Source organism: Falco rusticolus, chromosome 2, assembly GCF_015220075.1.
Source record: "Falco rusticolus isolate bFalRus1 chromosome 2, bFalRus1.pri, whole genome shotgun sequence".
Classification (NCBI taxonomy): Eukaryota; Metazoa; Chordata; class Aves; order Falconiformes; family Falconidae; genus Falco; species Falco rusticolus.
This window is the reverse complement of record NC_051188.1, coordinates 26,406,778-26,420,138: the sequence shown is the minus strand read 5'-3', so window position 1 is coordinate 26,420,138 and position 13,361 is coordinate 26,406,778. Positions and strand designations below refer to the sequence as shown.

General features: G+C 40.1%; 1 protein-coding gene across 4 annotated transcripts in view; it reads left to right on the top strand.

The window, feature by feature from the left end:
- The window catches only part of DCLK1 (doublecortin like kinase 1), a 255,169-nt gene that overhangs the window by 121,546 nt on the left and 120,262 nt on the right, over window positions 1-13,361 (top strand). For all 4 annotated transcript variants that reach the window (XM_037376521.1, XM_037376522.1, XM_037376524.1 and 1 more), the window contains exon 4: window positions 7,667-7,766. In XM_037376521.1, the coding sequence (XP_037232418.1) occupies window positions 7,667-7,766 (100 nt within the window). The remainder of the gene's footprint in view (window positions 1-7,666; window positions 7,767-13,361) is intronic.

The window sequence follows — 13,361 nt, the reverse complement described above, 5'->3', positions numbered from 1 at the left end:
GGGGTGCTGGCTTGCTTTCCATCCACTCCTGGGAGGCAGCAGGAGAACAAGCTATTTCTGCCAAGTTTGAGTGTGAAAATTCATATGTTTCTATCTATGATGGTGCCTTGGACCATCTAATTTGGGGGCACACATAGTGTTTCAGAGGCATTAACCTGCAGTGTGTCCACACAAGCCAGTTGTTAAAGACTAGCTTCAGCCAGTTTGAACCCCTACAGCAACATCTCCTCCTCATTTACAGAGGGCACTCTTGTAATGAGAATCTTGTGATAAAATGCTCTTTTTCACTGAAGAGCTCTCACAGCTTGATGATGCAGTTGTCACCATGGAGATTTCACTGCAACAGAAAAGAATGAGTTCTATGCCATTCAGCTTTGGAAACATATAGCAGATACCTCCCAATACCTTCAGCTAAGCCACCACCTGAGAAGAGAACGTGGATGAGAAGCTAAGAGAGGAAGTACATATATGCTGATCATAAATTATACTTTTTTGTACAGGACTGGATCTCGAAAAGTGGCATGTGTGTAACAACTGATAAATGTGAAAGGGCATGAATGAAAGCTTCAGAGCCTGAGCCAACAGGGAGGGAAATAGACTTGCCTTGAACTTCAAGGCAATATTCAAATGTGATGCTCTGTGAATTCCTGTTGAAGTCTAATTCCTTTCCCTCAGAAAGGGTATTTCGTGCTATTATCCACAGCCCGCAGAGGATGGGGTCGGCTGAGGTTCCTCAAAAAAAAATAAAATAAAAAAGGGCTAGATTACAAATTTATTTATAAACAATGAGTATTTTTCTTTCCCCTTCCTGAAAGCCTTACTGAGATGTTTGGATTTCTCGTTTCACAGCAATGACCTAAAGACGATTACACCAGTATGGAATGATTCATTTCTGATTTTCCTGAAGCCATGAAATCCTTACAAATTAGTAATGGCTGTTTTGCTGGTCTTTCTGATAAGGGAAGTTCTACACAGTAAGGAATATATTACAAAACTGAACAAAGCATTTGGGAAAGCTAGTATGGGAGGCAGCTCCATACTGGCTGGGAGATAAATGTAGTAATATAAAAGATGTCTTCTGTTACTGTAATTCTGCTAGGATTCCGAAATTAAACAAGACTGTTAATACATATACAAACAATTTCTGTAGGACTTGAGGGTACTGGTGGATGAAAAGCTGGACATCAGCCAGCAATGTGCGCTTGCAGCCCGGAAGACGAACCATATCCCGGGCTGCATCAAAAGAAGTGTGGCCAACAGGCTGAGGGAGGTGAATCTGCCCCTCTGCTCTGCTCTGGTGAGACCCCACGTGGAATACTGCATTCAGCTTGGGAGTCCTCAGCACAGGAAAGAGATGGACCTGTTGGAGCGGGTCCGGAGGAGGGCCACAAAGATGATGAGAGGGATGGAGCACCTCTGCTATGAAGACAGGATGAGAGAGTTGGGGTTGTTCAGCCTGGAGAAGAGGAGGCTGTGGGAAGACCTTGCTGCAGCATTTCTATACTTAAAGTGGGCTTAGAAGAAAGATTTTTAGCAGGACCTGTTGTGATAGGACAAGGGGTAATGGTTTTAAACTAAAAGAAAGTAGATTTAGGCCAGCTATAATGAAGAAATTTTTCTGCAATGGGGGTGGTGAAACACTGGCAAAGTTTGCCCAGAGAGGTGGTAGATGCCCCATCCCTGGAAACATTCAAGGTCAGTCTGGACGGGGCTCTGAGCAACCTGATCTAGTGGAAGGTGTCCCTGCTCGTTGCGGTGGGGGTGTGTGTGTGTGTGTGGACTAGATGTTCTTTAAAAATCTTTTCCAACCCAAGGTATTACATGATTCTATGATTTATAATCTCTCGGGAAAATCCATAACTGTCATGAGACTTCTTACTGACTGTCTTTGGTAGCCGGCAGTGAAATCAATTCAGGACCTGATCTGAGATGTTCCTCCATGAAGCAATAGACAAAGAATGGGGAAATCGTTAAAATAAGTAGTGCAGAGGTGATGGTTAGTGGAAAATATAGTTTGAGACATAAATATTAAGACATTAATAAGGATCAATTTATGTCTTAAAACAAGGAGGGCCTTTGTTTTATTGGAAAAATCAGTCAGAGGGGAAAAAAGGAGAAAAATAGTAGAACAAAGTTTATAGTGAGCTCCTTCTACTTAGGAAGAACTAAAGAGACCTGCCTAGGAATTAAATATTGAGGCTAAGTGAATCAAAAGTAGGAGGAAAATAAAAAAAATCCATAATAGAACTCATAAAACTTGATACAAAACTGAGTCAGAGTCCTAAAATCAGGACTCATTTACACACTGAGGTTTTTCCAAATATATGATTGGGGTTTTTTAACTGTTTAACTGTCAGGGAAATGATGATCAAACTCAATATGACATTGGTTGAGGTTCAAAAAGGCTACTTTAAAATAGCTTTAAAACTTCCCAGTTGGCTGGCTATGGGGTAGAGGCTGGAAGGCACTTGCCACTGATTCTCTGGTTGCCCCCCTCCTTTGGGCTGCTCTTGCCTCGGTAGCCTCATTTACCCCCCTGTTGCCCTCAGTCTGCACTCCTGCCTTGCAGCCTGCCTCTCCTCCTTCCTTTATGCCTCATGTTTTCCTTTTGCCATCCTTCATTTCTCTTTGTCTTTCCAGAAAACCCCTATAACCACTTACCATTTGAATTCTCCTTATATCCTTCTGCATCTTTTTTGTTTTACCACCTCATTTCTTTGTCCTCACTTTTCTTTCCAGCTCTCCAACAGCAGTGGTGCCTGAGGGCACCCCAGCTTGAGATTTTCTCATTGCTCATCCAAAATAGCTTTCAGCTTTGAGTCTAATTAAGTTGTTGTTATTAAAAGAGGACAAACACACAGAACACCCCCACCTCCCCCTTCTTCTTCATCCAAGAAGGAAGCATTGTGAAAATTGTAAGAAAAACATGAGAGTTAGTAATCCTGGTGGTGGTGATGTACTGTGCTGTTGCTGTGAGCTATTCCTGAATGCAGGGGAAAATTTGAGTTTCTGATTATTTTTCACTTAAAAATTTTGGAGTCGGTATTAACTTGATATGTGGTCTGCTCTAAAATAATAGGAACATATTCGATTTGCTGTGACTGACATATGCAAAACAAAAATTGTTCTGGGTTTTTTTGTGCATGTGTGTGTTTTAAATCATGAATTCAGAAAGATCCCTGATCCCACTATAGCCAGAATATAGTGATTATAAATGGTGATTTTATCTGTAGCTTTCATGGCATGCTTGTAGAGAAAGGATTGATTAAATTCCTCTGTCCGTCCCTCCCTCCTTCCTTACCTCTCTCTTGTCCCTCTCCCTCTCTTCCCCTTGCCTTTCCCTCTCTTTCCCCTCCATTCCTGCTTCTCTCTCTCTGTCCTTCTGCACCTCCTCCACACCAGTACTGACTGCTCTTTCTCACTTGTCGTGAGAGAATAAAACCAGGTAATGCTCTACAAGCTATTATTCTTACTCTCAGGTCATCTGTGCTCCAAAAGATAAAGCACAATTTCTCACATCGTTTATAGATATAAGAAAGAGAGTCTCCATAACAAAGTTACCAACTTCAAAGAGGTGAGTATTAAGAGCATAAATGTTTCAGGCCAGTTGAGGGAAAACAAAAGGCTCCACAATAGTTAGGATATTTCTCATTGGTTCCAGGTACTCACCTGTTTAAAAAAAAAAGAAAGAAAAGTTAAGGTAGTTTTTGCAGCGGCTCAGCATCTGTGCTATGGTGCAAAGCCAGTCCTGAGGCTAGGATGGAAGCCAAGTTTGCGGCTCTGTTCCCTGTTCTCCTTCTGGGGCAGTTCAGCTGATCTGCTTCATGCTCCCCCAGAGGCTGTGGGTGCTTGGCCCATCTGGATCCCCAAGTCCCCTCTGGGCTTCTAGCAAAAGTACCACAGCAACTGCTGAGATACGAAATATTTTGAGATTCTTCCTAGGCAGACACTTGCATTTCCCACTGGAAGGCAGGTGAGATTCATAAGTTGTTTACTAGGACAAGGATTTGTGGGGGATCCAGGCTTCAGCCTGTACAGCTTGCTCAGGTGAGTTTAGGCATGACAAATACTTCTGCCTCTCCTCTGTTTTGCACTGGGTACGTACAGGTCAGCTAGTCTTCTTCACATGACTTACATATAGCCTGAAGCCTATACTAGTGATCAATTTTCTTTGCTGCTCCTTGTCGGTTTTCTCACCACTGATGCAAAGGATTGTAATGCCCGAGACTCCCTAGCCTCTGGTGATGTTACTGTTATTTATCCTACGAGAGTGTGAGACACCATTAACTTTAAATATCACCTCTTTGCCAGAAAGTTTTTTGTTTATAAGTGTCACAGTATGTTTAGTACCAGGTGTGTGGTAGAAAACATTTATTTTTTCAGTTTCTTTTTACTTAAGGTGTATGTTTGACCGTTCCTGCATAGACTTTGTTTTCCTCGCTGTCAGAAATGTCCTGGTGGAATATGGAAGATAAAAACTCATTTGTGAAAAAGAAGAAGATGGATTCTGTGACTTGAAAATAACAAAAATGTTCAGGGAGACTTTTGTAATTCACTATTTTTAAAATGGGCTCTATTTAAAGTTGATCATGTGCAACAGAGCACACTGGCCTTTTAAGCATTGGTCCAGTCCAGTATGGGTGATACAAATCCTTGATCTTCTAAACTGTAACTTTTGAGGAGCTGTGTTCTCCATAAGTGAAAATGGGTAATAAAAAGCAGGTCCTGTTGCTTAGCTGATGGCTGATAGTGAATAGAAAGTGCTTGCAGATTTCTATCCAAAAAAGCCTGGAAGGGGGTGCTGTGTATTTGTTAGATGCCTTCTGGAAAGGCCCTTCTGTGAAACCTCTGAGGAGTGTGAGCTGAGGATTGGAGAGGGCGAGGGATGTTGAGACATAAAGGATGGAAAATACAGACAGCGAAGGACATTCCAAGGCTTCAAATAAATAACATAAAAAGATATTGGAAGCCTGAAGAGAAGTTATTTCAGAGGGGAGTGGGTTTGGAAAGAACTTAAGCTCTTGCTATGAGCTTTCTAGATAATTCCTAAATTAATAAAATCCCTGGAGACAAGAAAAGCTTGTGTATGTAGCGTATGTAGTTTTACATACACTATAGGAAACTGAGAGCATGGAGAAAAGAGGCAAGCATAAGAACACTTTAAATTATGAGTGTAAAGTTTAATAAAATGCAAGGATATCTAAGTAGAAATTATTTTTCTATTGTGCTGATCCTATTTTCTTTCTTATTTGCATATAAATTGCACCGATTGAACCTGAGATGCTTTAAATAGTGGCAGAGTTGAGCCTGGTTAGGTGGTGTTACCTCCATTTTAATGTCTTGGTTAGGCTTGAATAAAATCCTCTTAACTGGGCAGAGACAAGCATTTCTGAGTTTTATTAAATCCATACTTTTTTTTTTATTATTCAAATATGAATTTGATTTTAATTCGTCCTTGTTGTCAAAACAGATCAATTTTGTGCCTAGTGTGACTTATTATTTGCTCAGTTCTAATACTCTGCTCGGTATAAACATGTATGTAAAGGTTATCACTCCCCAGAAGTGTGTCAAACTTGGGAGGCAACAGGAAATAACAGGATTTTTAATGTCATTTTGCGAATTAGTAGTTTCGTACATGCTGTGGGAGAGGTAGCAATTTCAGAGGAACTTGACTGAAGGGAAGAGATGTTTGAAACTTGGTGGGAGTATGGGGTGGGAAGATAGTCAAGATATGTCTTGTGGACAAAAAAAAAGATGGTAAGTAAATGACTTTATATAAAGGTTGCTGAGGCTGATACACTAATAGAACATAAACTGAGTAGGAGCATGGTAAAAAGCTCTGTCAAATATTAACATTTTTAATGTTGGTGTTCAGGTACTGTGAGGTGTTAAGATGGCAGTCGTGATAGGAATAGGGTTGTGGTAGAGCTGAATTTAAAAATATGTGCATTGCTTAAGGAAAGGAGTTTTGGGGATTACCTTTGTGTCTTTGGGTATTTATTTCATCTAGCTCTACTCTCCATTCCTACTCTGCAAGCAAGTCATGACATGTACCACTATTTTTCTTCCTTGAGATTTTTCTAGCGTAGAGGCTCATAACTGTTGTAGATGCCAAAGCCTTAAGGCATGTTTCCAGGAAGCATGATGTGAATTTTATAACCCCTAGACACCAGTCTCTGCAGATTAGAAAGGTGCTTGCTTTTATGCCGAAGCCTGGAAATACCTCATTGGCCAATTCTTTCATTTGTGTTTTTGTAGGATCTAAATGCTGGCTTTCCCCCCCTGCTTTTTATGAGGTTAGCTAGACTGTTCTCAAATATTTTGTCATTTTTTAGAGATTTTCATGTGTTACTTTCCTGTCTGTAAACTTGAAAGTCTATTTGTGAAATTATCCTGTTCAAATATTAGTGCGCTATTTATTTACAAAACATGATATAAAAAAATAAGCGAACGTAGCCTTTTAAAATCTTCTGGTAAATGTGAAACAGGAACAGAGTTTACCAAATGTCTTTGACTTTTTAAAGGTAGTCAGACACCTAATTTTTTTTTTAAATTTGTCAAAACTGGATCAGCAAGTCCAATGTCAGATTATGGGAAAGTTACTGATTTTTCTTCAAGAATATTAGTAAAAGTAGTCATATAAATGGAAACATTAAACTGTTAAATAGTGCCTTGTGAACTAAAAGCTCTTGTAAGGAAATTATAGAATTGGAATCAAAGTGGGACCTTTAAAGGTCATCTAGTCCAGCCTCCCTGCAATGAGCAGGGACATCTTCAACTAGATCAGGTTGCTCAGAGCTCCGTCCAGGCTGACCTTGAACATTTCCAGGGATGGGGCATCTACCACCTCTCTGGGCAACCTGTTCCAGTGTTTCAGCACTGTCATTGTAAGAAATTTCTTCCTTATATCTAGCCTAAATCTACCCTTTTTTAGTTTAAAACCATTACCCCTTGTCCTACCACTGAAAGTATGTCCCATCTTTCTTGTAAGTTCCCTTCAAGTATTGAAAGGTCACAATAAGGTCTCCCTGGAAATCTCCTGTATGGACATGATACTACACCAGTGTAATCCTGATTATTCATATTTGGGAGTAGAAAGGGGTTACCCTTTTACTCAGTACTAGAAGAACCATTACCCACTCACCTGACTGTTCAGCTTGATGCCTTCAAAGAGGCTTCATTTTGACTCTGCTAGTGAAGAGGAAGAGTGTGATGGAGGCTCAGTTCACCCATATGAGTTCCATTCCCTGCCAGGGAGATTTTGCTGAAATAACTCCATTTCATTATTCTGCGTACAAAGCTGTAACCTTGTTTCATTGCAAAGGATGGAGACGTGGGCTCAAAAGCAAATTAATTATCCACTAAGTACTGAATGGTACCTTGTGCATAAACAAAAGGCATTTACCTCATACCCCATTGATGCATCATGTAATAAATGTACAGTTACAGCTTTTTGTCTTATCTCTCTCTTCCTGCAGTGTCCATGAAAGTGTTTCTCACTTGTAACAGATGGTCAGAGCACAGCTTTGAAATTTATCTGGAGATGAAGCCCTGTTGATTCCATTAAAAGTGTTCATGCAGATGGAGACAAGGAGGCATTTGTTGTTCTTACGATTCTGATGATGAGGTATTTCATGCAATGCCTTCCTTTCCTTTTTGCTTGCAGGTGATGTGCCTTCAGGATTTCTTTGGCGATGATGACATTTTTATTGCATGTGGACCAGAAAAGTTCCGTTACCAGGATGATTTCTTGCTGGATGAAAGTGGTAAGAAGGTGTATTTTAAAACTTTTACAACCAGAGTAGAGGGCAGATTTCTATATCACACTAATTAAGACAAAACTGTATCATCTAAATTGATTTCAGAAAGAGCCTAAATATTTTTATTCTTTAAATTCTGACTACTGAAAATAAGTAACTGAAAGGAACAATAAAGTTACCCAGTGAAATATATCTGCCTATCTAGCATAAAACTTCACTTTAGCGTGAATTTTGTATATCATAGGAAATGGTTATGTGTTTGGTGGAACTCCTTTTTTTCCAATGTCTGTCTTAGCATTTTGTCTTTATTTTCTGTTGAATTTATTCTGCTGCTTTGTCATAATCTTTCAAGCTCACAGTTCTTACAATTGAGATTTATATAATATTTCACAAGTTATATGATAAAGGAAGATAGATACAATTCTGTATGGAAGATAAATATAATCAGTAAATGCAGCGAAAGTCATCTGAGAAAATTCAGGGAGTTCTGTTTTCTCAGAGACTGACTAATACAATAATGTGATCAATGTACGTAATCCTCATGTTCAATTTGCAAATACCTATATTGTTGCAAATATTTCTAATTTAGGAACCATGGCAGGAAGAAAAAAACTATGTTTCGTAAATTTGGGGGAAAAAAATCTACCACTTTAATTGTATTTATTTTTGTGTACAGCAAGATTCAGCAAAGGTTTTATTGCCCCTACACTTTCTCTCAGCCCAGGGTGTGTTTGTAATCCATTGGTATCAGCTGCTCTCATCTTTTTGAAATATCAAAGATCTCAAAGAACAGCTGACTGAAACATCAGTCAGAAAAGACTTTGTTACGGTAGTAACTCCTTCATAGTCATCATGTGTGTGTTTTTTTAACTTCAGTACTTCATCATTGTTTATGATGCTAGATGATGCAGTTGTGAATGATGGTGCAGTTGTATTTCCCTAACTAACCTGTGAAACTGGAAGGCTTCTTGGTTCACTTGGATCCAGACAAATGCTCCATTAGCTTGTGTAGGAGCAGAATAAGGCGGTTTGCACAGACCATACCTTGTGAGCTGAGGGATGAGTCTGAAATGAGTATCTTTCCTACTGGACACGGGAATGACATTTTGTGTCAGGCACAGACAGGAGCAAGCACTCATTCTGCCTTCCTCTAGAGGACCTTGTAATATGGAAATAAAAATCAAATGATGCACCAGGTTTGCTCTTTGCAATAATGAAATTGCTGTAGTTGCCTCTAAGGTGAAATGTACAAACCATGGAAAAGTAACTTTAGGCATCTTTAGGACAGGAATTAGAAAGGTAAGGGGACATATTTGGGCAGCAGGGGAGTTTCCCAGTTGGCGATGTGGCCAGCACAGCCATTCTTGCCTTTAACGACAGGATAGTCAGGTAGCTGACTGCATAGTCTGGATTCATTTGTGTCTCTGATCTGAAAGATGACATTGGCAGCTGCCTGGCATCTCCTCACAGTGAATCCTGCAGCAGTTTTTCCAGCACTGGCACAGGGAGAAATGCTGACAACATATTTGTCTAAATCCCTTTTTGAAGTACATAGCTCTTTTTTGGAGGTCTTGTGTGAAAGTACAGACATAGCCTGACTCTGCCTAGTCTTTATTTGTCTGACATATCATCATCTCTTTGAGTAAGCAGTCTTTCTCTGGAACATTGGTGCTAAAACCCATATTATGCTGAGCTGGGAAAAAAAAGCGCTTAAAATCTAGGCTGAAAATACAGCTTTAGCAATTTGTTGTGGTGTTTGCTTTTCTACTAGGTAAAGATTCAATGAATGACTATTTTGAGTATAGGAGCAAAGAAAGAGCATAAAATCAGACTCCAGACTGTAATTTCTTTGCAAAATGTACTTCAACTTTGCTCTATATTTTTGGGGGAAGTTTGGTATCAGAAAACTTGTTTAGGTTGCTTGCCATTAATAGCTGATATACCAGCTGATACACATCTACCCAGCCTTTTCTGAGGTAAAAGAGGTAAGAGCAAGATTTGAAGAGAGAATTAGAAAACAACTGAGCTTTCAGCTTGTTTTGCTTGGTAGATGAAGTTTGTGGGATCACACTGTGTGTCTGTGTGTTCCTCATAGTTAATCTAAGAACATTAAAATTATCACTAAGTGCTGTCCAACTGTGCAAGGCTTGGAAAGCCTGTCTCTGCTTCCCTGAAAAGCAGCTTGAAGCAACACTGTGCTAGTCTCAGTCACTACATCCCTCCAGTGTTTCCCAGTTTCAGCCAGATGAGGAGAATAATAGCTAAGGTGTTGCAGTTTAAAGAATAAAGAAAAACAAAATTTTAAGGTGGGCAAGAAAAACAGAGAGAATAAATACTTAAACAACCACAGCCCTGGGCTTTTGGGAATTGCTTATCAAAGAATACCCTTGTTCTGTGGTGTGTGTTCAGAGCTCCTGCAAGTAAGAGACGAAGTTTCTGGGATTGGAAGACCTATCAGCTGTACTGGGATCCATTTTAGCTATCTCTAGGTATCAAGAGAGTAGGTACCTGCAGCTGAGCCAGTCTCAGTAGGTTTCTTTCTTAGTAAATAAAACTTAGACCTATTGACAAGGTAGATGGTAGATGTTTGATTGACTTAGTTGAAGATGAATGTTTAGAACAGTTAGTGTGGATTATGCTCCAGAACTGTCTGGATCTTTTGTAAAGAGATCTATATGCCTGATTTAGCTGTTCTGAATCTACACTGTATTTCTGTAAAGCTGCTGAAAAAGCTTTTAGGGTGAGATTAATTTCACCCCATCAGAAAGGAAAAGTCTAAAGTTAGTCTGCATTATTCCTAGTCATCTTTCTTTATCCTGCTCCCATGGCTTGCTCCTAGCACAGGATAACACCTTCTAAAAGCCATAGAACCAAAAATTTAAAAAAAACAGTCTAGAAGGCAGTGAATCAATCTTCCTGTCTAACTGTGGAATTAATATTCCCCATTTAATTTCTGATAAACTTGTCTAACATGCCCCTTTAACACCTCTGATGAGGAATCTGTAACTTCCCAAGACATTCTGTGCCAGTGGTGAACTCTCCTCACTGTTTTTCAGTTATCTTACCCCAGATTCCCTTGCTATAAATGAAGCCCATTACTACTTTTCTTATCTACTGTGAACATGGGAAACAGATGATTCCTTTTCCTTTGAAAAAATCTGTGGGCTTCCATAAGCCTCATCAATTTTCTCTTCTTTAGGCTGAACAATTAGTTCAGCCTTTCTTTGTTTAGACTTCAGGCTCAAACCTGTCCTTGAAGGAAGGAGTGTGTTCCTTCTTTCTATCATCTCATTTCTCTGTTTTATGTCTTTCAGGAAGAGGCATTGCATATCCCCTTGGCAATCAGTTAAGAAAAGTCAGTTAATTAGGGACCCATCAAAGAGAAAAACAAGCAGTCGGCACTGTACATTGCAGTATCTTCTCTCTTCCTTGACGTACAGATGGTTTTCATATTAAGCACACAGTTTATCACATGAAATACAGTATCAATAGGCACCACCCCCATCATAATTCCTAGCAATCATCTGCATATCTGACTAAATCAATAGATACAATAGCCACACACACTTCCATCAAGAGGACTGCAGTTGGGGCATGAGGATGCATCAGAATGACCGTAAAATTAAGAAGTAAATACTCCTTGTTTGTCAAGCATCAGTGGAAATGCTGTTTTCATAGAAAGTTTTTTGGGGAAAAGCACAAAACCATTGTATTAATGAAGCACACATTACATCAACCAGCTTGTAAGAAGAAATATTCCTCGGCATAGAATATGGCCATGGCTGCTTCAGGCATTGTTAGTTTGCAGTTCTGGAAACTTTCCCAGAAATCCCAGGTTTTCTTTAACTGATGGTGGTTCAGTTTTCAAAGAAAAGAACTCAGAGGATGGTTTTCTATAGACCTCAGCTGTGTGTTGGCAGAGATTAGGGTTTAAGTGCCACGCTCACAAAAATATTTGCAATCAGCTGTTATTTCGGCACCTAAATAGGATTTGGCAATGCAAATAACTCACGGGATTGGCCCTAAATGAGAACATCTCCTTGGATTATACGGATATTTCTTTCTTAGCACTGTAAAGTATGAGAGTTTTTGAGGCTGGCAGTATCAGACTTAATTTTATAAAATTAAGTTATTTTTTATGTTTAGTTAGTGTTGGCTGAGTGCTTTGGAAGCTTAAGTCGCACAAACTGAAGTATGGTGGATTTCATCACATACTGAGATGCATCATGTTAAAAGGCTGCAATGCCAGCTGACCAAAGCCAGTGTCTGCCTCCAAGCAGAGCGTAACCAACATAGAATGTCTGGATGTGAAAACAACTGCAGTTCACTTGTCAAGAGCACATATTACTGTTATGGAAACAATGATGAGAATGACCCTTCTAGGGGAAAATTAGGACTGGAATCTATGAAACTTAATTTCACTTTGATTTGGCTGGCCTGTGTTAGTCCTCAGCTCAGCATCTCTGTGCCAGCAGTGTTACTGCTTCATCTTGCCAGCAGCAGACAACTTGCCAGGAAAATCTGAGTCCTGTGGCGTCCGCACACGTGCGTGTGTGCGTGGAGGCATGCACATGCATCTGATTCAGTAACTGTGTTAAGGTCAGGAGTATCATGTTTATCCCTGTTAATAACTGTCAGGTTTCTGTAACCTCCATTACTCTGTCCTTCCTAAAAGAGAGAGGAAGGAGAAATCAGTTATAGTCCTCTTCTACCCTGATTTATAGGACAGAGACTGATGTATTAAGCAGTTTTTGGCTGGACTTAGGAGTGGAGAGCATGCTGGCTGACTTACTCTGCCCTCATCAAAAACTCGTGCTTTGGCAATTGGAAAGTAATGGTGGGTTCTGGGGACTCTGAGATATAACTTTGCTTTCAACAGAGGCATAAATATAAAGTGTTCCAGCACGGTGTGATATTTTCAAATGTCAACAACTGCTGGGGCCTGGAGACAGATATTCTGTGTACAATGCAGCAATAAACAAAGGGAGGAGGGACCAGTCCTCTGGCTGTGTGTACCATTTCAGACCAATGGTTCAGAAAGGGCAGAAAGAAAGAAGCTGGGTTTCCTGTGGGTTTGCATCCAGTGACCCCTTTATTTTCTTACTCCAAGACCTCCAATTTCATCTCCACCCTCTCATCATGCCTTAGACACTTGCATAGTACCCTCAGCTCCTTCCCATTTGGTACACCGCTGCTTTTCCTCATTCCCTTCCTCACAGTAAGGACATTAACAGGGTGTCTGTTTCATCCAGCAGTGTGATAGTTTCACCACTTTCCCAATAACAATAGGAATATCCCGTCACTGAGACCACCTGCATCCCACTGCACTGGAAGTACCTCCGTCCCTCAGCTGGCATGCCAGGCTTGGCTCTGGCTGCATGGAAGGACTCAGCCACGTGGTAGTGTGCAAGTGACTCACTTGTTTCTGTTGTGTTAAACTCTTAAAAGGAGAATGCTGATCTGCAGTTAAATACTAAGAAAAGGCTGTTAGCCTGATCATCAGGTGGTTGTTAATATAATATCATGTGTCGCTCATTAAATAAAATCTGTAGTAATGCTTGGGTTGAATGAGCTGTTCACATGAAAAATGCATTCACAGAA